This window comes from Poromitra crassiceps (genome assembly GCF_964638095.1).
Source record: "Poromitra crassiceps genome assembly, contig: HAP1_SCAFFOLD_92, whole genome shotgun sequence".
NCBI lineage: Eukaryota > Metazoa > Chordata > Actinopteri > Beryciformes > Melamphaidae > Poromitra > Poromitra crassiceps.
The window spans coordinates 265,785-288,604 of NW_028152243.1; the positions used below are offsets into that span (position 1 = coordinate 265,785).

At 44.9% G+C, this 22,820-nt stretch overlaps 1 protein-coding gene and 1 pseudogene across 2 annotated transcripts in view; one reads left to right on the forward strand and one right to left on the reverse strand.

The window, feature by feature from the left end:
- Positions 1-204: 204 nt before the first annotated feature.
- Positions 205-10,457, reverse strand: LOC310800827 (uncharacterized protein; the record flags this gene model as incomplete). Its single annotated transcript, XM_083664734.1, has 6 exons — positions 205-886; positions 1,004-1,245; positions 7,737-7,855; positions 7,948-8,123; positions 9,747-9,861; positions 10,431-10,457. The coding sequence occupies 6 exons, from the start codon at positions 10,455-10,457 to the stop codon at positions 330-332; spliced, it is 1,236 nt and encodes a 411-aa protein (XP_083520860.1). The 3' UTR covers positions 205-329.
- A 419-nt stretch (positions 10,458-10,876) lies between these two features.
- The window catches only part of LOC310800828 (NACHT, LRR and PYD domains-containing protein 3-like), an 86,766-nt pseudogene continuing 74,822 nt past the window's right edge, over positions 10,877-22,820 (forward strand). The window contains exon 1 of the transcript in view: positions 10,877-11,129. The product of the transcript in view is annotated as an NACHT, LRR and PYD domains-containing protein 3-like (transcript). The remainder of the gene's footprint in view (positions 11,130-22,820) is intronic.

Here is a 22,820-nt window from a genome sequence, read left to right on the forward strand (position 1 = left end):
AAATAGTGATATCTCAGCCTCTGTAGAAGATAAAAACACACTTTAAAAGGCATTTGAGAGCTGACACATGTGGCTTTCCTTGTAAAAGGTGTTTATTGGTATGACAATTCAATAGCATTGTCAAATATTGCTGTAAACACAGAAAAATTTTAAAAAACTAAAAAACGTATGAAAAAACAAGCAACAAATCACTCCAAACCACTCAAATAAAATCAAAAATGTGCTCCACACTGCCCCCTTGTGTCCCCTTGCAACCATAAAAAAAAATGCAGTCCATTTACCATCAAAGGGGCAAGTGTCTAAAGTGTCAGCTAGTGTTTAGCAAACACTTACAAAAAATGTCTGTAGTGTTTTCCAAAACACTCAATGTGGACAGGCAGGTCACACTGTATGCAGCCATACACAGTTAGCCCACTGCCTACTACATCTTTTTTGTCCAGCAACAACTGGCACTCCCTGCAGAGCTTCCGCTTCTCAAACACCTTCCCGAAGTCGTGCATTGGGGGACCTGTGGCTTCTCCTGACGTGCTGGGTGCTGGGGAGGCTGCCCTGCTCGATGTGCTTGGTGCTGGGGAGGCTCCCCTGCTCTCTGGAGTGGAAGGAGAGCCAAATGGAGAGGCTGGTCTGGAAGCTGGGGACAGAGGAGGAGGAGGAGAAGGAGGAGGGATCACAGGAGGGGCCCTCCTTGTCACCGGTGTGATGAGCTCCTCCAGCAAGGTCTCCAGCCAGTCCTTGTAATGTTTGTGCCTTCCTCCAACAGACCTGGCTGCAACGTAGGCGTTGTAGCACGACACAGACAGGCCCCAGAAGAACACACGCCGCCACCATTTCTTCGACCGATGATCGAAACCATAGTATCCAATCATCTGGTCGAGGAGATCCACACCTGGAACACACATGGAACTCTGTTTACATACGTACATTTTCACTCAAATGACCTCAGTGAATATAAGCTTACAGTATTTTAATTTTTGTTTATAAAACATAAATCTGTAAAACAAACCTTTCATGTGGCTCTGGTAGTCCGCCAGGCAAGCGGGCACTACCACATCAGCCCGGTGGGTCTCATCTCTCCTCCGCCTTACAGTCCCTGTTGCGCTGGGGTCATGGTGATTGGACAAGACCATCACCGTCTTTGTGTCTTGCCACACGCAGAAGGTGAGGTCATCCTGCTGTGCCACCCGGAACTCGTGCTTCCCCAGCGCAGCCCTCTTTGTCAGGCTGTGGTCCTTCGGCAGCCCCTTCCTATTGGCCCGAAGGGTGCCACAGCCGTACAGGAAAAGGCCGTTCATCTCCTGGAGGAGTTCTACACTGGTGTAGAAGTTGTCCATATAAATGGACAGGAAGGTGCCATTGTATGGCTTGGCGAGGTCCAGCACCACGCGCTGTGCCAGGCCCGTCTGCGGCGCCGCTTCACGTCCTGTGTACACCTGGGGAGTTTGCAAGAAGAAACACAAGTCTGAGGAAGGGCCTTGGGTGCTTGAAAGGTCACTCAAATAACAACACATTACAGAATACATATTTGCATATTCTTGGTGTGCTGATTTTTTTCCTTACTTTGAAGTGCGGAACGTAGCCTGTTGAGCTCTCCGCCATCACCCAAACCTTCACGCCCCATTTGGTTGGCTGGAATGAATGAATGAATGAATGTTTATTTCACACATTACCAAAAGATGCAGGTTACATAGGCAAAATAGAGGTGAGACAATTTGATCAATCAATCAGCAGTACCTTCATTGGCAGGTATTGCCGGAAGCCAAGCCTGCCTTTGAACTTGATCATTGATTCGTCAATGCTGACTGTGCCGTTGACCTCATAGAGGTCCTGGAAGCGCTGGTTCAGGAAGTCCAGGTACCAGCGCAGTTTCCAGAGCTTATCAGCTGGGTCGCCTCGTGCGTTGTTATCTTGGAGGTGAAGGTATCTGAAGAGGTGAGAGAGGGGAGGATGGAAGAGGGGGGGTAGGGGAGGGGGGGTAATTAGACACATATTACAATATATTATAAACAATATAATGTCTTGTATATTGTATACAATATTGTATATTGTATTGTATATTATATACAAGTAGACACATCTTGGATGAAATGAAAAATTGTAGGCTATATCATTATATAGGTTAGTTACACTTGAGGGTTACAGGGTCTGTCTAAGTGCAGTGTCTGTCTTGGTGCAAAGAGTGAAGCGCATTCTCTCCACATTCCTGACAATTGAATAACAATAGGCCTACTAGGTGTTTGCCCACACACAATAGGTGTAGCAGCCGAGCCCAGCAGGGGTTTCTTACCCCAGTGTATAAGCTCGCTACAATGGCAATACTCCCACTACACTTCTAATACATTTGCAATATATTTCATTTCCCTTAGGGCATCATAACAATGGTACTAATGTTACATTTTATCTATCAAACTACTATTATTTATATAGCGCATCCTATTCAATGGGGCGCATCTATATCACGCAATGGTTATAATAACAAGGATAATATTATTGTTCTTAGCCTACCTCCAAATGGCGTCAAATCGGTCCCGGGACATATTCTGGCCGAAGTTGGTTTTGAAGATGTTTTTGGATAGCCGCCAGTACTCTCTTCGGACGGGAAGTTTCATTATCCCCATGGCGAGACACAGCCCAATGAATGTTTTCATTTCTTTCACTGTTACCGGGGTCCACTTGGCTGCTTTTTTGGCTGGGGGAATTGTGCGTCTCTGGTCGGCATATCGGTTCGTCTCCGTGACAAGACGGTCCCACATTTCCTCCGTGTAAATTTTCTCGAAAGAAAATAGAGGTGTGGAATCGGCTTGTAAGCCAACACCGCTTTTCACCCCGGGCACCCTTTTGAACGCTTTGACCGGCACAGGACGGTAATAGCGCTGCTCCGTTACCCAGTTTCCATGGAAGCCTTGGAATTGGTCATCTTCGTCAGACTCATCATCATCGTCATCCTGAAACATAGTTCTGACCCACTGATCTCTGTCCAAGGGCTGCCAATCTGGGTCTGTAACTGGGTCATCATTTAACTCTTCATCAACGGTGGAATGTTCGGAATATTCCGCGTCTTCAAAATCGCTTCCTTCGCTAATATTATTTTCTTCCTCCATCGCTACAGGTCCGCTTCAAAGTGAAGAAAGAAAAAACTTTTCCTCCCCAGAATGCATTGCGAGACCCCACGTGTGTTTTCTGAATGATTTCATTTGCCTAGAGACCGGAAATAGGCGAAAAACTACAGCTAAACTACAAATTGACGTATACGTCATCCCGTCTTCAAAGGTATATTGACGCGAACGGCATCCCGTCTTTAAAGGGAGAATGACGCGAACGTCATCCCGTCTGAAATGGGACATCTGGGTTATTCCAGTATTATTTGGGTTTTCGGAGGATTCTTTGATCATGTATACGGTTTTTACCGCAGTTTCCGTACTTTGCGACGCATGTTGCCTGTTTGTGGTCAACTGATGTGTGCTAGAAAGCGCTAGAACAGATGATATAATCATAATAATTAGGGATGCACCGATATGAAAATTTTGGCCGATGCCGATAACCGATATTAACATTGCTGTTATGGCCGATAACCGATATTTACCGATGTCGATATGATCTGTATAAAACCACATTTTTATGATCATCACATTTTGTACATACTGAAAAACACATGTTAACACTGAATTTGAAAAAGTTATGCATTTCTTTATTTGCAAAGCCTTTGGAAAAGCCCATAAATCATAGATTTACTGCATTATTTCATATCAATGTGAAGAATTTGGCTGATAATGATAACCGATATTAACATTGCAACATCTGACCGATACCGATATGACCGATATGTTAAAAAATGACTAACATCGGCCGATACCGATATGATTGCCGATATATCGTGCATCCCTAATAATAATCCATCATCTCTGGCATGCAAAAATAAAAGGCGACATTTCTGATCAGGAGGAGATGAGAAACATCGATTTAAAGAGAGAGAGAGAGAGAGTAGCCTATAGTGCCCAGTAGTGTTGTCACGGTACCAATAATTCAGTAGTCGGTACCGGTACTAGTGAATTTCCACGGTACTCGGTACCAATTTCGGTACCACGGTAAAAAAAACAGACTGATATTTCTTGAACATATTCTCCTTTATTAAAGTATGCAACCATTTCCAATTAACAAATGGCATGTAGCCTTCAACTTAACAAAACAATGTGCTTCTGCTTACTTCTTCTTACATTCAACTCTGTATGGCAGTGAGTACAGACAGTGGCATGTAGCCCTCAAGTATTTTATTTTATTATTATATTAAATATAATTTAATTTATTTCACAGAATTGCTGGAATCCTTCTTTTTTCAACGGTGTATATTGGTATTTGATCGATACATAGGAATTCTGCCAATGCCCTATCACACTTTCTTGCTTCATGTGAGTTCTTGTCATATTTCCTCTGCTTTTCAAAAACATCAGGAATTGTCTGCTGGGTGGTCTTTTGGGCTCAGCGACTTGTGCCTTCCTTTTCATCTTCATCTCTCGCATACTGTTAAATGGAAAGTAACGTCAGTGAGATTTACTAAAATAAAGAGATGATAAAGACAACTGCACATACACACATGTAGAGTGCAAGCAATTTTATGTAGCTAGTTTTAATTCACGGACATGTTTCACCCGAAAGAAGCTTGTATTTTGATGCCATGTTGAACTATGGCTAAGTTCGGCTATTAGCCGTGTCCCATAATGATTCCATTACAAACATTGCATTGCACACACGCTACACTATGCTAGCTAACGCTGTACCAGGTATTAGCCGGGTCCCATAATGATTCCATTACGAAACACGTTAACGTTATTACGTTAACGTTAGCCAAACATTTTTTTGGTTACACAATGCATTGCCAGCTATCTCAAAAACTAATGTGACAGGATAAGGTCCGTTTGATATGTTGTTAAACGTGTTATTTTACACTATTTGAAAGAATTAACCCACCTTGGATTCTTTGAACAGGTCTGGGTGCCTGTCTTTCAGGTGCTTGGCGAGATTGGATGTGTTACCCTGTTTGGTTTGGAACTCCCTTTCACACTTTTGCAGATGGGGCTTTGGGGACTGATATTTCCAAATGCGACTCTTTGCATTCTTCTTCTCAACAAGTTGAGTTGTTGGAATAGGAGCAGCCCTCCTGCTGCAGCCGTAGCCATTCTCTTCGCCGCCTGTGCGCACTGCTCGTGTCAACAAGCTGTGAATGACTGTTCGCGATTAGTGTGGACGTTCGGGGACACCGTAGTCCCGGAAGTGCGCGGGGCTGTATGCGCAGTATGTATGTGTGTTGCTCAGGCAGACAGGCTAACGTTAGCTGGCGGCTGGGTCCATGAAGCCAAGCCATGGTGGCAAACTAAATAGTAAATTCGGTACCCTCGGTACCATGAAAAACAGGTACCGTTCAGTACCGTAGCCATGTAGTACCGTCCAAGTACCGAAGTACCGAGTACCGTGACAACACTAGTGCCCAGTGCCCACGGAAGTCCACAATGCTTGCGAGTTTTTATGAAAGACTTGGATGCGCAACACCAAACTTTTCAGCAGCAAGCTCCTGAAATGGACCAAGTGATGCTCGTAAGAATAGTGCTGCTCTGTTTATTCTCAACAGAAAAACTCCGCGGCTCCGCTTACCTGCATCTCTCTCTCCCCCCCCCCCTCCCTCACGTGTCGGCTGCATGTAAACGGGAATATTAGTGGATTATTAATTTAGTCGGAATATTGTCATTTTCCGAATATGGGCAAAAAGCGGAATATTGTGTCCGAGCACGGGGGCGGGTGCTCTGGTGCTCGATGTGTGGAGGTCTGGGGGCATATCTGACGTCACACGAAATGTACACGGTGTGAGGGCTCACAAACCGTATTACCGTATACTACTGACAGGAGAAGTGATTTGTCTAAGTTTACAAGATACAAGATACAAGGGGCCCTATCTTCGTAAATGCGGTAATTTCGCATTTTGCGCTCGTTTAACGCTGCGCGCAATGCAAATTGGGGGTGGGCATGCAAGCGCATGCCTGTTGTAATTGTACTGGACATAGGCGTGCCACATGCCAAACCAGGCATTTCAGCACAAAAATGTGGGGGTAGATTGCATTATCCTATCGTAAGCAGCGCGCAATTACTTTGCGCTAAGAGCTTTAAAAAGCACCTCTTATGCGCTAAATACCCCGCTGCACTTGAGCACACCTTAATCTCCGTGCTGTACAGCGCACTGCAGAGTGGCGGTGGTGGCCTAAAGGTTAGAGAAGCGAGCTTGTGACCGGAAGGTCGTCGGTTCAATCCCCAGGACTGGCAGGATAAATCTGGGTGGGGTAAGTGAAAAGGCAGTGCTTGCCCCTCCCTCATTACCACCACTGAGGTGCCCTTGAGCAAGGCCCTTAACCCCAACCGCTCTGAGCTCCGGAGCTGATCTGAGATCCGGAGCTGATCAGTGGCCAGCAGATTAGACTGTGGTTGTACTGATCAGCTTCCAGGTGTGAATGTGAACAGGGCACTCCTGAAAAAGAGAGCAGTGAGACTCCCCCTGTATAAATAATGGTAAAAAAAAAAGTAAAATTCCTTTTGGATATGTCATTACACACAGCCTTGCCACGCCAATACATCAAATTCTGCTGCTAAAATTGGGTATTAGCAGATAATTCAATGGGGCAATCAACTATAACTCACTGAGAAACTTTTATCACATCGCAAAGAGGGAAATTAATTGGGAAAACTTGTTGGACAAATGGACAAAGGCTATTTACCTTCACCAATCCAATAACCACCACAGACGATCTGTCAATAAGCTCTCTCCATCTCTCTCTGTCCTCGGCACGAGTGAGTACACTCTATTATGCATGGAGAGAATTACAGCATATTGCATGCCTCGCGCAAACAGCCATTGCGAGAGGGGAATCTGATTGGTATTGATTGAGGTAATGCCCAGGCCACACCTGTGAATAATTCTGGTACTTAAGACCGCCCAAATCCTGTTTACGCTGGCATTTTGGGGGCGCAGATGATTTCTCACGGCTCTAATTTGCGCCTGTGGCACGTGCCGTGAACGTTTCCGCATCCCCGCTGAGAATTGCATCCCCACCATATTTCGGGGCTGTTTTAACTTAGAAAACAGGGTCACGTCTACCAGACAATTATATCACTTTTAAACAGTTACATTTCTGTATAAATCATTACAATATGCTCCCGTGAGGTGGGGATGTGTTTAGCTGCTGCCGAGCGGGAGTGAAAAACTCATGCATCCGCAAACAGATGCGCAACCACAAATAGGGGATATCACCTGTACCAAGATAGGGCTCAAGATGATCAAGTACACACGTGTGAAATTCTTGAGCTGTGTTGTGTTCTGTTACATGTTATCATCATCATCATCATCATCATAATTGCCTCACCATCATCATCATCATCATCATTATCATCATCAACATCGTAATACAAATCTGTTGTCTGTGCATGTCTATAAACTATAAATGGAATGTACAATATATTGCTGTTGTCCATAAATAGATTGTTGCATTTTGCACAGCGGTTTGAGAGTAATTATTAGGTGGTTTTATTTATTATTTAGGAGTCTGGTGGCTTGGGGGATGAAGTTGTTTCTCAGCCTGCTTGTCAGAGTGTGTGGGGTTCTGTATCTCCTCCCTGATGGTAGCAGGGAGAACATGTTGTTGAGTGGGTGGGTTGAGTCTTTGATTATTTTCATAGCCCTCTTGAGGCAGCTCCCGTACCAGGAGGTGAAGCAGCCGCTCAACAGGCTCTCGATGGTGCCTCTGTAGAAGTCTATGAATATCTTGGGTCTCAGGCTGATCCTCTTTAGTCGCCTGAGGCCGTGCAGGCGTTGTTGGGCCTTTTTGGCAACAGAGGTGGTGTGGCTGGTCCAGGTTAGGTCCCGGTGGATGTTGACACCTATAGGTACTTGAAGCTGTCCACTCTCTCTACCTCTGTGCTGTAGATGGTGACCGGGCGGTGGTCCCCCCCCCTCCTGTAGTCTATAATAACCTCCTTGGTTTTGGCCACGTTCAGGGAGAGGTGGCTGTCCTGGCACCACTGTTCCAGGACAGCCACCTCTTTCCTGTAGGCTGTTTCATCGCCGTTGGAGATCAGCCCCACCACTGCTGTGTCATCCGCAAACTTCACGATGGTGTTTGAGGTTTGGGTTGCCACACAGTCGTGGGTGTACAGGTCGTATACCAGTAGGTGCTGGAGACACAGCCCTGCACCACTCCTATACTGATGGTCAGTGTGGAGGAGGTGCGGTCATCTGCGTTCAGTACCTTCTAATTCTAATACATCAGATCGGCAATTAGGCCCCGCCCCCTTTTAGGGCGAAAAACACAAGCCTCTCCCCGTTGACTTTAATGTAAAAGCACTACCCCAGAAAATTATAGAAAAATAACAGAATCAATCTCGTTTATTAATGACCCCAAAACACCATGACATGACAATATATTACAACTCGCCTGGCCATAGAATGGGCAAGATACATCGGAAATATTACCTTGACCTAAAATCATGTGACTCATGTCACTATTTACATTACAGCCCCGGCTGGTCGTCATAGCGACCGCACACCTGCCCTCCGCCCATAGCCAAAGCAGGCTTAAATCCATACACGGACCTTTTAAACTGGTTAGGAAATCCTGTGGCCTCTATATCATATGACCTACATGGGCAATGAGACCATCGGCCAGGAGAATGGATATCAATTTGTTGTTATTTATCCTACATGCATACGCTACGTGCAGAAGGGAAGCCAAGCCACCACCCCGGCTTGCGCTGGGCGGGGGATGGGAGTTACGCTACGGGGAGAAGGGAAGTGGTAGAGATGTAACGGTATGAAAATTTCGCATCACGATTATTGTGACCAAAATTATCACGGTTATCGTATTATCACGGTATTCGTAAAAAAATTATGAAAATGTTCAAAAAGAACTGAGACTCACTGAAATCATTTTACAACATTTTATATTAACAACTCAGAGCGAAAAAGGATTGATACATGCACTGAAATCATTTCTCCAAGGCTGCACATTTGGAGACTGTTGCCAACTTTGATTGATGATGGACAGTATTTACCATGTTTTTCAAAGCACTGTAATTACGGTAATCACGGTACCACGGTTTTAATGATAATGCAATTTTGAAACGGTATGGTTATCGTAAAGAATTTTATCATGGTTATCATTAAAACCGGTTATCATTACATCCCTAGCTACCACCAGGCAAGACCGCAGCTTCACTAAACCCCCACCTCCGGCCTAGCGGAGCCGACGTTACACACAACTACAAGGGGTTCCAGAGCAGCGGGATTTTTCTCTCTCAAAACAATTGAAAACCGTCATGTTAAGGCTGAGCAAGGAGAGCGATTTTATTTCACCAGAGCCGGAGGCAGCAACACAAAAGACTGATGGAAATAACAGAAGAGAATTGGCGGACACCGTGGTGGTGAGTAGCTCAGAGACTGGTCATGAGTTACATGATTTTAGATGGGTCAAAGTAATATTTCCGATGTATCTTGCTTATTCTATGGCCAGGCGAGTTGTAATATATTGTCATGTCATGGTGTTTTGGGGTAATTAATAAACAAGATATATTCTGTTATTTTTCTATATTTTTTCTTGGTTGTGCTATTTTACATTGAAATCAACGGGGAGAGCCTTGTGTTTTCCCCCTAAAAGGGGGCGGGAACATGGCGCCTACAAAATGACGTATTGCTGATCTGACCTATATCCAGTCACATATCGCTGTGTTCACGCCTAGTTCTTTAAGTTTCCTGACCAGCCTGGAGGGCACGATGGTGTTGAGCGCTGAGCTGTAGTCCACAAACAACGTTCTTAGGTAGGTGTCCTTTCCCTTCAGGTGGGAGAGGGCCGTGTGTAGCACAAGGGCTACGGCGTCTGCTATGCTCCTGTTGGTACGGTATGTGAATTGCAGGGGGTCGTGGGGGGAGGGGAGGAGCAGGGGGCGGATGCATCTAGTGAAAAAAATCCTTCAGCTTTGAGTGACCTTCACAAGTCTGTCTGACAGCGCGTGGAGCTCGGGGCAAAGCTGCTCGTTGCAGCGCTTTGACGCACCAGGCTGGAGCTGTTTTATGGAGCTTTTTCCTGAAGGGAGATTGTTGCTTTTCGCTGCTTACTGGTTTTGGTGGACAATAACCGTTGTTTCTGGGCAAATCTATCACATGACGGTGAAAACACAGATTGATGTGATATCACGTCAACGGCGGGGAAAGAGTTAATGGTACAAGTTATCAGACACGCTCGCAGTCACACATCAGATTGTTTATTCCACGTGTGAAAAGTGAATCAGCAAAGACTGCTTTTTCCTTTTACGCTCCTGATAAATGGAACAGGCTCACGGCCTGCTAAAACTGGAGTGATTTGTCTCTATAGAGTCGTTCAGAGTACTTGAAGATATGTTACATAAGGATTGATCTTGTTTTTCTTCATGTTTTTTATCTTGTTTTGTACTGTAATTTTGTATTTTCTATTTTGTGTTGTTGAAATGTCTAAATGCACTGTAACAGGGCGTCCTTGTAAATGAGAGCTTGCTCTCAAGGGCCTTCCCTGTATAAAGGTAAAATAAAATCAAATAAAATAAAGTATATATATATATATATATATATATATATATATATATATTTTTTTTGGTGGTCATGAGATGATTTGGGAAATAAACTAGTCTCTTATGCAAATTTGTCACATTTATCATGTCCTCTAAAGGAGGTCACATGACCTCTCTTCAGTTTTAAGTGGTCATCAGCCAAAAAGCCACCAGGACACCCCATGAGTGAAGAAATTACATAACTGTCCTTTGAGTTGAACATATCCTCTAATTTGCAGGGAGCAACAAGGATCATCCTTGAAGGATGGCAGCCATTAAGCTACTAAAGGTATTGGAGGGTTTGGACGATGACGAGTTCAAGAAGTTCAAGTGGTTCCTGCAGCAGGCGGACTTTCTGGAAGGCTTCCCAGTCATCCCAAAGAGCCGACTATGTAATGCAGACAGGCTGGATACAGTGGATCTGATGGTCCAGACCTACCATGAAAACTCTCTGGAGGTGACCAAGAGAGTTTTGAGGAAGATGCAGAAGAATGATCTAGTGCAGAGTTTGTCAGAAGGTAAGTCATAGGAAGAGAAAAGTGCGGACAGGTGACAAATGCGTCACATGCGTAAATTATACTATATTATAGGAACAATAGCATTAACTGTTAGCCTATCTTGCTTGCAGATAGATGTGTGAGGAGGGAGTCCCCTAACAGCAGATATATGTGTGAGGAGGGAGTTCCCTAACAGCAGATAGATGTGTGAGGAGGGAGTCTATTTTCGGAGCGCTCCGTTTTTGTGCGGCGGTTCCCAGCGCGACACGGAAATGCCAAACCGGACTGCAGGGAAAGGTTTGGCCCTTCGGAGTCGGGTGCTGCCTTTCTGGCGGCTAATCGTGTGGAGAAACTATACAGCAGAGACAGAGGGGCTGAGTTGTGGGCGCGGATTGACTGCTGTTCGCAGCCAACGTCAGATTGCAGCCAGAGCAATCTATATGGCTCTGGCTGCAGGATGAGCGGTTTCTTTTTCATCACGGGGCTTTTTCCTGCTGTTTTCCGGACCTTCCTCTAATCTGGAGAGCACTGTCGCCACCTAATGGGTCTGTAAAATAGGTTATACACATCCAATAGCTACAATATTTGTACAGGAGATGCAGAAGGCTTTGATCCACGTCCCACCGTCAAAAAACGCATTTGACGTCGATCGACGTCCTTGGCACTCTACGTCACTATTTACTTTGACGTCGATCGACGTCCTTGGCACTCAATGAGTTAAGTACCGCAGGACCCCGCCTTTTGTTATAGCAGGCGGGAGCGGGCGGTAATAACGTGGCTTGCAGGCGGTCAATGACACACATGTTGTGGGAGCAGGCGGTAATGGTCAGAAATCCAGCGGGACCGGGCAGGAGCGGGATTTAAAAAACAGTCCCACTGCACTCATCTACTTGGGCTGACTTTAAGCTGGAAGTGGTTGGACTCCACTTCCCATTGAATCCGGAGAAATCTCTCAAGGGGAAGATCATTGAACGTGAGGTCCAAACACTTCACATTTGATGCTGGTTCAGAGAGTGGTATGCCTGGTTCGATTCCCACCTGGGACGCTGTGAGCGCTTAAGGAGTGCATGCCCGTCCACTGGACGGGCATGTTCTCCCCGTGCCCCCTGGGGGTTTCCTTCATATAGGAAGCCTCACCAAAACATGCAATATCATGGTCGCTGAAGTGGTCCCTCCTCTGGTCATTAGCAGCACCTGTTCGGAGGGAGGGGAACTCGTTGGAATAGCGTGATCCTCCCACGTGCTATGTCCTACCAGTGAAGCTTCACCTGTCAGGTGAAAAGAAGCGGCTGGCTACTGTCCATGTCTCGGAGGAAGCAAGGAGCCAGGTCCGGCTCTGCCCAGGTCAGCAGTGGGTGGAGCAGCAACCAGGATACATAAATGTTGGGGATATTTTACCAGATGCAGCGCTTGGTTGTAAGACAAGCTTCCCCAGGCTCTTTTACCAAGATCTTTAACCCAATCAGACTCAAAGATAGACAGGACTCGAGTTCTCAGTTTTACTTGCTGAACAAGGAGAGTGTCGAGCGGCACATCTGCACGACTCCAAGACACTTCTGCTCTCCACGCTCCGTGCTTAGTCTTTTATTTACTATAACTCGTGGTTTACACATGAAGCAACATGAAGAAATGATCCTCCCAGTTCCTGTTTATCAGATAGTACACGTATGCATAATTTCAACACACATCAACAACGGTTGGACTGAACGCTGACTGCGCGAGCTGTTATTCTGCAACGTTAGATGAAGACTTCCTCATTTTAAAGCACAGCACGCACAAGTGAACATCCTTTTTACATAGGTCATCTCATTTTGACAGAGACACACACATGACTGTTCCATTCCTGCACAAGCTGTAAAATATATAGGTCACAGTGCAGTAAACCGTTCAGTCAGCAGAGTGGCAGAAAACAGCCAACAGATAAAACATGATTAAGCAAATATGAAAAACACTTCTTCAAACCCTAACAATAAATTAAATTAGCGCTAATGGGGGATAAAGTGGGATAAAAAAAATCTGGGAAAAAAGAGAGTGGTATGCTCTCTAGGACAACTGTATAATTTGACAGTCTTTATGTACAGTAGTTGGACACCACCCATGGCACAGAGTTCACTCCCTTCTCTGGCAAGCTGAATAGCATCTTCAGTACTTCCAACACTTGTGAGGCTGCCATCTACACTCTATATCTTAACATAAACTAGAATGACCGCAACGCGGACTTATGCCTCCGCCATTAGTTCATTCTACAGTCCAAATCGCCATTTGAGGCAAATTGGAAGAAATTCCGTCAAGGCGCTCGTGAGATGTTGCGTTACAGAGCTTGAAAATTGGGTGTGTGAGGTCACAGTGACCTTGAACTTTGACCACCAAAATGTCCTTGAGTCCAAGTGGACGTTTGAGGCAAATTCGAAGAAACTCAAGATATTCCTGAGATATTGCGTTAACAAGCTTGAAAATGGCATTCGAGAGGTCACAGTGACCTTGACCTTTGACCTTTGATAACCAAAATGGAATCAGTTCATCCTTGCGTCCAAGTCGATGTTTGAGCTAAATCAGAAGAAATTCTATCAAGCCGTTCTTGAGATATTGCGTTAACGAACTTCACAGGTCACAGTGACATTGACATTGACCTTTGACCACAAAAATCTAATCAGATCATCCTTGAGTCCAAGTCGATGTTTGAGGCAAATTTGATGAAATTCCGTCAAGGCATTCCTGAGATATCGCGTTAACAAGCTTGAAAATGGCGTTCGAGAGGTCACTGTGACGCAGTGGCGCAGGCCCTATAACAGGGTTTGTCCTAGGGCTGGGCGATATGACCTCTAAAGAATATCTCGATATTTTTCGGCTATATCGCGATACACAATATATATCTAGATATTTTGAAATCTCTCATAAATGCTCGATTCACCCTTCATACACATTTTGACCAATGGATTTCCATGACTTTAAACCAAATTTCCATGACCAAACATTTTGTAAAGTCTCAGTGTATACATGAAAAAGTCAGTGAGTAAAACTATTCTATGTAATGTAACTACTAACAGATGACAATAATTGAAAAACTAACATGATCATTCAGTACTAAAACATGTTACTAGCCCCAACACTGACGACAACAAAGACCTTGAGTAGGGCTGGGCGATATGGACCAAAAATCATATCTCAGTATTTTTAGGCTGAATGGTAAAATATGATAGGCTTATATCTTGGTATTTTCAACAAAGTGGGCTAGATTTTCAATTGTCAATTGGGCTGGGCAATATGGACTCTTACAAGATATATTTACACAATGTGATTTTTGATAAACAATCATCAGTGAATAAAGATATAATGAATAACGTTAAGTGGGTAAAGGCAAATAATAGAAGAGCTAGAACAGTCTGGTTAGCTCAGAAAATGACTTAACTTTATCTAAACAAACAAAATCTAAAACGAGATCTAGGTCTCATCTAGTCACAATATGTCACAAAAGTCACAAAATGTCTATTTTATCCTCTTTTTTATGTTTTCTTATGTCATCCATTTTATGTGAAGCAATTTGAACTGCATCTGTGTATGAAATGTGCTATACAAATAAATTTGACTTGACTTGACTTGACAATATTGGCCAGACCTAACCTTGAGTGCCATGCAGAAACGCTGAGATAATTTGCAAAAAAACATTATTATAGTTGATTAGCAATCTGTTTCTTTAAATGGTGTAGTGATGATAAATTAGTTCGTTTTGAGACACGTGCGCGCACACACATGCACCTCGCTGATGTGTTGACTTGACTGACTGGGGTTGACTTTATTATGGAGCCGACGGGTTTGGTGCATGTTTTGCAGATAACCGTTGTTTGTTCAACATCGTCCTTGCGATACCCAAACCACTGCCAGATGATGGATCCAGTGCTGTTTCTTTTTGCAACAAATTTGTCTGCCTCGGCTCCATTTTCCATACCCATTCTCTACTACTGGCTCTCAGGTTCTTGCTCTCATCTCTCGTCCTCCACGTTTGGCATAACCACGGTGGGTTTCGTAATACGCTGTCTTGATGGCATCTCTTCTGGTTGAGTGTCTGTGACGTCGCGTAGCGCGGGCGAGTGTCTGTGACGAGGTTTGACGCGTTTGACATATGCATGTGATTCCCCCTCCCTTCCTGTTTGTCCGCTACAATTTGCATACCGCCCCAACAGGAGCACGTGCTCCACACCGCCCTGTCCCACCTGGAGGGGAAGGACACCGATGTAAGAATGCTGTTCATGGACTACAGCTCAGCATTCAACACCATAGTACCCTCCAGGCTGGTACACAAGCTCAAGGATCTGGGACTAAACACAGCAATGTGCGACTGGATCCTGGATTTCCTGACAGACCGCCGCCAGGTGGTGAGGGTGGGCAACCTCACCTCCTCCCCACTGACCATCAGCATAGGAGCGCCCCAGGGGTGCGTCTTCAGCCCCTTCTGGTACGACCTCTACACCCACGACTGCGTGGCGACTCAAACTTCGAACACCATCGTGAAGTTTGCAGACGACACAGCAGTCGTGGGGCTGATCTCGGGGGGCGACGAGACGGCCTACAGAGAGGAGGTGGGGGCCCTGGAACAATGGTGCCAGGACAACCACCTCTCTCTGAACGTCTCCCAAGACCAAGGAGATCATTGTAGACTACAGGAGGGGGGGGGCACACCCCCCCCAATCACCATCAACGGCACAGTGGTGGAAAGGGTGGACAGCTTCAAGTACCTGGGAGTCAACATCCACCAGGACCTGACTTGGGCCGGCCACACCGCCACTGTTGTCAATAAGGCCCAACAGCGAATACACGGACTCAGGCGCCTGAAGAAATTTGGGCTAAGGCCAGAAATCCTTACGGACTTCTACAGAGGCACCATTGAAAGCCTGCTGACTGGCTGCTTCACCACCTGGTACGGGAACTGTACCACCATGGACCGCAGGGCGCTACGGAGAGTGAGACGCGCGGCCCAGCACGTAACAGGACGTGAGTTGCCAGAACTGCATGAACTGTATAAACAGCGGTGCCTCAGGAGGTCCCTGAAGATCATCAAAGACACAAACCATCCCCACAACAGCCTGTTCTCCCTGTTACCCTCAGGGAGAAGATACAGGGTTCCAAAAGCACGCACAAATCGCTTGAGGAACAGTTTCTTCCCGCAGGCCACGAGACTCCTTAACATACACAAATAGTGTAGTAGCCGTACTGTACCGTACTGTAGCTGCTACCATTACGTATGCCTAATGTTTAATTGTATGTTTAATAAGGAATATGCTATTTGCACCTGTATGTCAAATACGCCGAATTTAAAACGCCAAGTTTAATTGTATGTTTAATAAGGAATATGCTATTTGCACCCGTATGTCAAATACGCCGAATTTAAAATGTTTAAGCACGACTAAAGTATGCACATGACATGTGCACCTATGTGCAGTGAATATGCCAGTCTCTGACTTGTCTTATCACTATACTTGCCTTATTGCTTGTCGTGCCTCTTGTTGTTTTTGCACTCATATGCCCTGTTATATTTGTACTATGTTGTAAACGGAGTCCACAGCACAAGAATTTCACACGTGATACTTGTACCATGGAGTGACAATAAAAATCTTGAATCTTGAATCTTGAATCTTGAGTGCGAGAGGGAGAGCTCACAAGAGGAAACCTGAAGCGAGTCATGCCGGCGGCTTAATTTATAAACATTGCGTGACAATTATACTCGAATGTTCACGATATAGTCATTTACTACAATTCACGTGGCACAAGCCGAGATACATCGAGTATATTCGATATATCGCCAGCCCTAGTTTGTCCACCCAATTTACAAGCCCATTTGGGAGACCATTTGTTCGCGTAACACGTCAGAACGGAGCACTTTGGCAGAGGAGGAAATGGGAGATGTCTAAAAAATACAGAGAGAGGTAAACACTGCGCATGTGCTTATATTACCGAGATTATTAATGATACAAAGTGGGTTCTTTTTTTTTTTTTTTTTTAAAGAGGACTGCGGAGGACTGCGGAGCTGTAACAACTGGGGAGCTACGCTCCCTGATGGAAGCACGAGACGTGTGGAAGGTCCGACATCGTGCCCGACGGCGGCCATCCCGGCCTGAGTCGATGTAGTGAGTGAGTGAGTAAAGTGGGTTGATTACCGGTAAAGCCATCCTTTAAGGCAGGGGTATTCAATTAAAATTCAAAGTGGTCCAGTTAGAGAAAATTTCCTCGAGCAAGGGTCCGTAACATCGCAACGTCTAACTTTTGTGACTATTCAGTGCCATATTAACATCTGCATGTAGTCAACAACTGACTGTTAAATCAAATAAAGTAATTCAGTATTTCAACAATGTTTATTTTCAGAAAAAATATATTTGAAAATAAAAAATAAAATATTTTCAGTTTTCACATTTAACGGATATTACATGCACTGCGGCTGCCCACTGCTCCTAGTTCTAGGAAGGTTCCTAGTAGAGGATGGGTCAAATGCAGAGGATGAATTTACCCATGGGGATAACTTAAGTTCACTTAAAAATAAATACACGTTATTTTCTCTTTCAAGTAAAATAAGGGCTGCATTGAAAAAGTAAAATACATAGCAAAGAGCCTAATTTTAGAAAAATTAAATAAAAAGTGTACCGTGAGTTCCCTTTTTCTTCTTTTAATTAACTGCAGTTGACATTTTAACAGTATCAACTGTCTCAAACTATCTGAGCACATTTTAACAATCCCTCCACTTTCTCTTGTTCAATGAGAGAAGTGTAGCCCGGCTAGCCCAGCCTGGTAGAATCATCCTGATAATGTTATCTCACTAAAACATGTTTTCCCACGCTAGACTCTGCTGGTGCATCATAGTGTTCGTGTTTAATAGTTGTTATTGAGTCTATTTCTGCAAGAACTGCACTTATGGCTGTTTTCCTCATTGATCTTTCTGGAAATGGGAGACATAATTACTGTCCGCAATTTTTTTTTCTCCCAGGATGGCCAAGGCATGACCCGCCCAGGCGAGCCAGAAGTCATCTCCCAAGCATTATTACTATAACTAGATAGGCTATTAGTGGTGTGTTTGCTGGACAGCTAACATTCATACTTTATTAAAATGACTATGCAGCCAGTCAGTTAGTTTCTGCTGAGGATATAAGGGTCATCTAAGCATTCATTTGTTCATAACGTGAGCAGCATGTGCAAAATAATCATTAAATCAACAAGCATGAGATGGCAGATGGCAGCATATAGAATCAAAAGGTTATGTGTGAGATCTTACTTTATTATATTAAATGTTACAATTGCAAAACGTATAACAGTTATTTAGGCCTACTTAGCCTATTGCGCAGGCATATGAATGTGTATTTTTTTCTTGTCATTCTAAATTTCATCACCTCGTTTCCTCTGATTAATATTTAAATTCAAATACATGTCATTCTTGTGTTACAATGAGCTGAATTATTTCCCTGTAAATAACCCTGTTTTATATCACCCTTGATCAATTCTCTGTCTATAGGCTACATACGTGCACTGCCAAGAGTAGCGGCAGTGCTATAAACCATAGATATGACTATATTAAAAACATAAACACACTGGTGTCTTTCATGCAGGCTAGCAAGCGTAACTGCTGTCTGTCGGAGTCTGACCCACTGAGTCTGACGGTCTGACCACAGACTGTAGAAAGAGATGTAATGCAGGATAGCCAAGCGAATGTGTTTGGATGGAAGTTTGACGCTAGGCCAATCAGAGGCAGAGAGGGGCGGGTTATGCCTTCGCCATCATCCGAAAAAATATATAGCTTCCTGTCCTTGCAGCAGCTGAGCGGCGGCCCTGATTGGCTGAGTAGCACCACATGAGTTGCCAGTGGCGACCCTGATTGGCTGAGTAGCATCACATGCGATTATCAATGCCTGCAATTGGTCTGTGATGTGAGGCTGGTGAACTAGTACCGTGAAGTCTAGAAACGCTGCACCAGTTAAAATTGAAACGCTCCGTCAAACTTTAATAATTCTCAATGATTTATATGTCTGGGTCCGGACCTGAATAACGTTTAACTTTACAAGGATTATGCATATTAAGCATATTTTAATTCTCAGAATAACAATTATTAGTTTTATTAAAGGGCCCATATTTTGCTAATATAATGTATTATTATTTTATTGTTGGCCTCCACTAGAGTAGCTTATTGCATCATTCATAGTTAAAAAAAACTCATTGTTTATCTTGTACTGGCTCTCACGACCCCCTTCAGTTCACCCTCTGTGTGAAACACTCTGTTTTAGTCTTCTTCTGCGTTTTGCTGCGGCATGGAGTCTTCTTCTGTGTTTTCCTGTGCCAGAGAATAAACCCGCTCGTCATTTCCAGTCTTCCTCCTTCCTACATGTTATAGTCAGACGCAAAGCTACAATATCTGTCGTCTGTCTGTCTGTCTGTCTATCTATCTACATAGATGATAGACAGACAGACGGACAGAGAGGCAGACAGACAGACAGAAAGACAGATAGATAGATAGATAGATAGATAGATAGATAGATAGATAGATAGATAGATAGTCATGCATAACAGAAACAGCGATCTCTGCTTTGGCTACTGAATTTGGTAGTTGTAAAACAATTATATCAACGAGCAACGGATTGGGGGTGGGAGAGGTAGGTTTAGGGTTAGGGTCTGGGGGAGGTTAGGTTTAGGCGTGGGGGCTGGGAGAGCTTAGCTCCAGCCGGCCCACTGACATGCTGCACGCAGCCTCGCTCAGCTGGTTCTGCTTGTGGGCTATCGGCATTGCGGGCTGTCCGCACATCATTTAACCTGAAGTTGGTCCAATGATGGTCCAATGAAGGTCCCCGGGTGCTGGAAAGAAATAGCGACCACTGCTCCTGGCCTGCCCCCTGGAGGAAAGGACAAGCCTGGATGGGTCAAATGCAGAGGACATATTTCACCGGCCACCGTCAGCATGTGTGTGTGTAGTGGCCGCATGCATGTGTTGTAGTGTGTTCGTGTGACAATAAAGACAGGCTGCCGTCTGAAATCGTGTTTTTAACACTTTGAGTGCCACGGCCCTTGGGCAAAAGGTTGCTTGCTGTGCCACATAGGCCGCAATGCATTTTAAAACAGTTTTTTTCTACGAGCTGAGATAATGAGCCTTTTGTGAAATTAAACATTTCAAGCACATCACTGACTCTGAAGCTAATTTTCTGATGTCTGGGTCTGTCTGGGTGAAGTGTATGCTGCTCTGCGTGCCCCACCTCCCCCCTCCCCCTCCCCCCCCCCCGTTGTGGGAGGAGTGTCTCTCTGCTCTGCTCGGCTGTTTGCTTTGCGTGTGCTCAGCACTGAAAAAGTCCGCTAGATCCAGCTTTTTTACAGCCGCGTGTACCAGCTCTCATGCTTCCAGTTGAGAATAATAACAAATCCACGGCTGATCATGCGAATGGGCTGTTGCAGCGCACACGGAGGTGCTCAATTGTGATAGCAGATTGGCTGCTGCAGGGGCACAGCTAAACGTTATGCTTCAATGAAGCAGCTGCATACGGACGGATGCGATGCGATTTCCTTTTCCCCAACGACTTCTTCTGTGTTTTACTCCACGTTCTCTCATCTGGAGAGCGCTGTCGCCACCTAAGGGTTCTGTAAAATAGGTTAGACACATTCAATAGCTCTCATATTGTAAGAGGCGATGTAAGAAGCTGAGATGGACACCCCCCCGTCAAAAAAACAATTTCGAGTTATTGACGCCATTTGGCGTCGCTGGCACTCTACGGTAAATTTCTAATGACGCCATATGGCGTCGCTGGCACTCAATGTGTTAACCCGCAACAACAGCTAACGTAGTTAGCTAGTTAGCTAACTTCCCAAATGCTTGTGACTAATAGTTGGGCCTCTCCTAGCAAACGCTACACGGACCAAACAAAAATGAGGACTTGGAGAAGTCAGCAAGTTGGACTAATGTTACAAGTTCTGAACATGTGTGCCTTTGTCATTCCAGCTATTATGTTCATATGTTAGATGAAAGGCAGATGTGCTAGGCTATATATAGGACGCGCTAACGTTACTTAGCGCTTCCTAGCACAGCAGGTTGGTCCGCAGTACAACCGATGGAATGAGACACATATTTTCAGAACTTACCACTTCAGTCCTACATCCTTGCTCACTTCCAAGTCGTCTCCTTGCTTTTGCGGTCCTGAATCTGTTGTGAGGAATGTGTGAAGAGGGAGTCCCCTAACAGCAGATAGATGTGTGAGGAGGGAGTCCCCTAACCGTAAACTTCATGACAGCAGGTCAATGGTTCACGTTTAATTAAACTGAACACATACATGGGTCTGCACAGAGGAACACAGTTTGTGTCACTTAAGGCAGTTACACACCAAGAGCGACGCAAATAAACATTAGGACAATTCAGAATCATTCGCAGGCGGAAACAAGATATGATTTTGTGGTTAAATAGATTCTAAACAAACCATCGCAACATGAAAAAAAGTCAACATCAAGCAGTGATGCCTTGTGAGGAGAGGAGAGAGCATGGATAGTTCACTGCTTGGTACAGGAGCTGAAACCATGGCTGCTTTCACACCTACTTCAGGACGTCTGTGGGACAGTTTGACCTCAGAGAGACGACTGTCCCAGAGCAGAGGCTAGTGGCCCTATCTTCCCAATGGCGGGAATTTTGCATTAGCGCCCGCTTTGCGCTGGAATAGCGCACGCAAAGCCCTAATTGTGGGCGTGTCGGCCCGCTGCGCTTCACGTCATCTCGGCGAAATGCTCCATAGGGGTGTTTATGCCCATAAAGGATTCACAAATTGAGATCACTCCCCTTAAAAGCCACAGCTTCACCGCCATCACATCACCACCTTATTTCTTGCTGAGAGCAAGCAGAGAAACAGTGAGAGAGAGAGAGAGAGAAAAGAGAGAGGGGGAGAGAGCGAGAGAGAGAGGGAGGGGAGGGGAGAACGAGAGAGGGAAGAGAGAGAGGGCTGCTGCGCAATTACGCAGTGATGTCCCAAGGTGTGCGCTTACTGTAATTAGATGTTTCATTCATATAGGCTATATATTTTTATGCTTTCGCCGGCGATAGCCAGGCCGGAGGCATTATGGATCCGGGTTGGCCGTCCGTACGTACGGACGGACGTACACGTCCGTACGATGTTTGTTAACGCGATAACTGATGAAAGCCTTGACGGAATTTCATCAAAGTTTCCTCACACATCGAGTTAGACTCAAGGATGATCTGATTAGATTTTGATGGTCAAAGGTCAAAGGTCAAGGTCACTGTGACCTCTCGAACACCATTTTCAAGCTTGTTAACGCGATATCTCAGGAATGCCTTGACGGAATTTAATCAAACTTGTCTCAAACATCGACTGGGACTCAAGGATGAACTGATTAGATTTTCGTGGTCAAAGGTCAAGGTCACTGTGACCTCACGGATGCCATTCCCAAGTTTGTTAAAGCGATATCTCAAGAACGGCTTGATGGAATTTCTGCCAATTTGGCTCAAACGTCGACTTGGGCGCAAGGATGAAAGGATTACATTTTGGTGATCAAAGGTCAAGGTCACTGTGACCTCTCCAATGCCATTTTCAAGCTTGTTAACGCCATATCTCAGGAATGCCTTGACAGAATGTCATCAAATTTGCCTCAAACATTAACTTGGCCTCAAGGATGAACTCATTACATTTTGGTGGTCAAACTTCAAGGTCACTGTGACCTCACGAACGCCATTCCCAAGTTGGTTAATGCAAT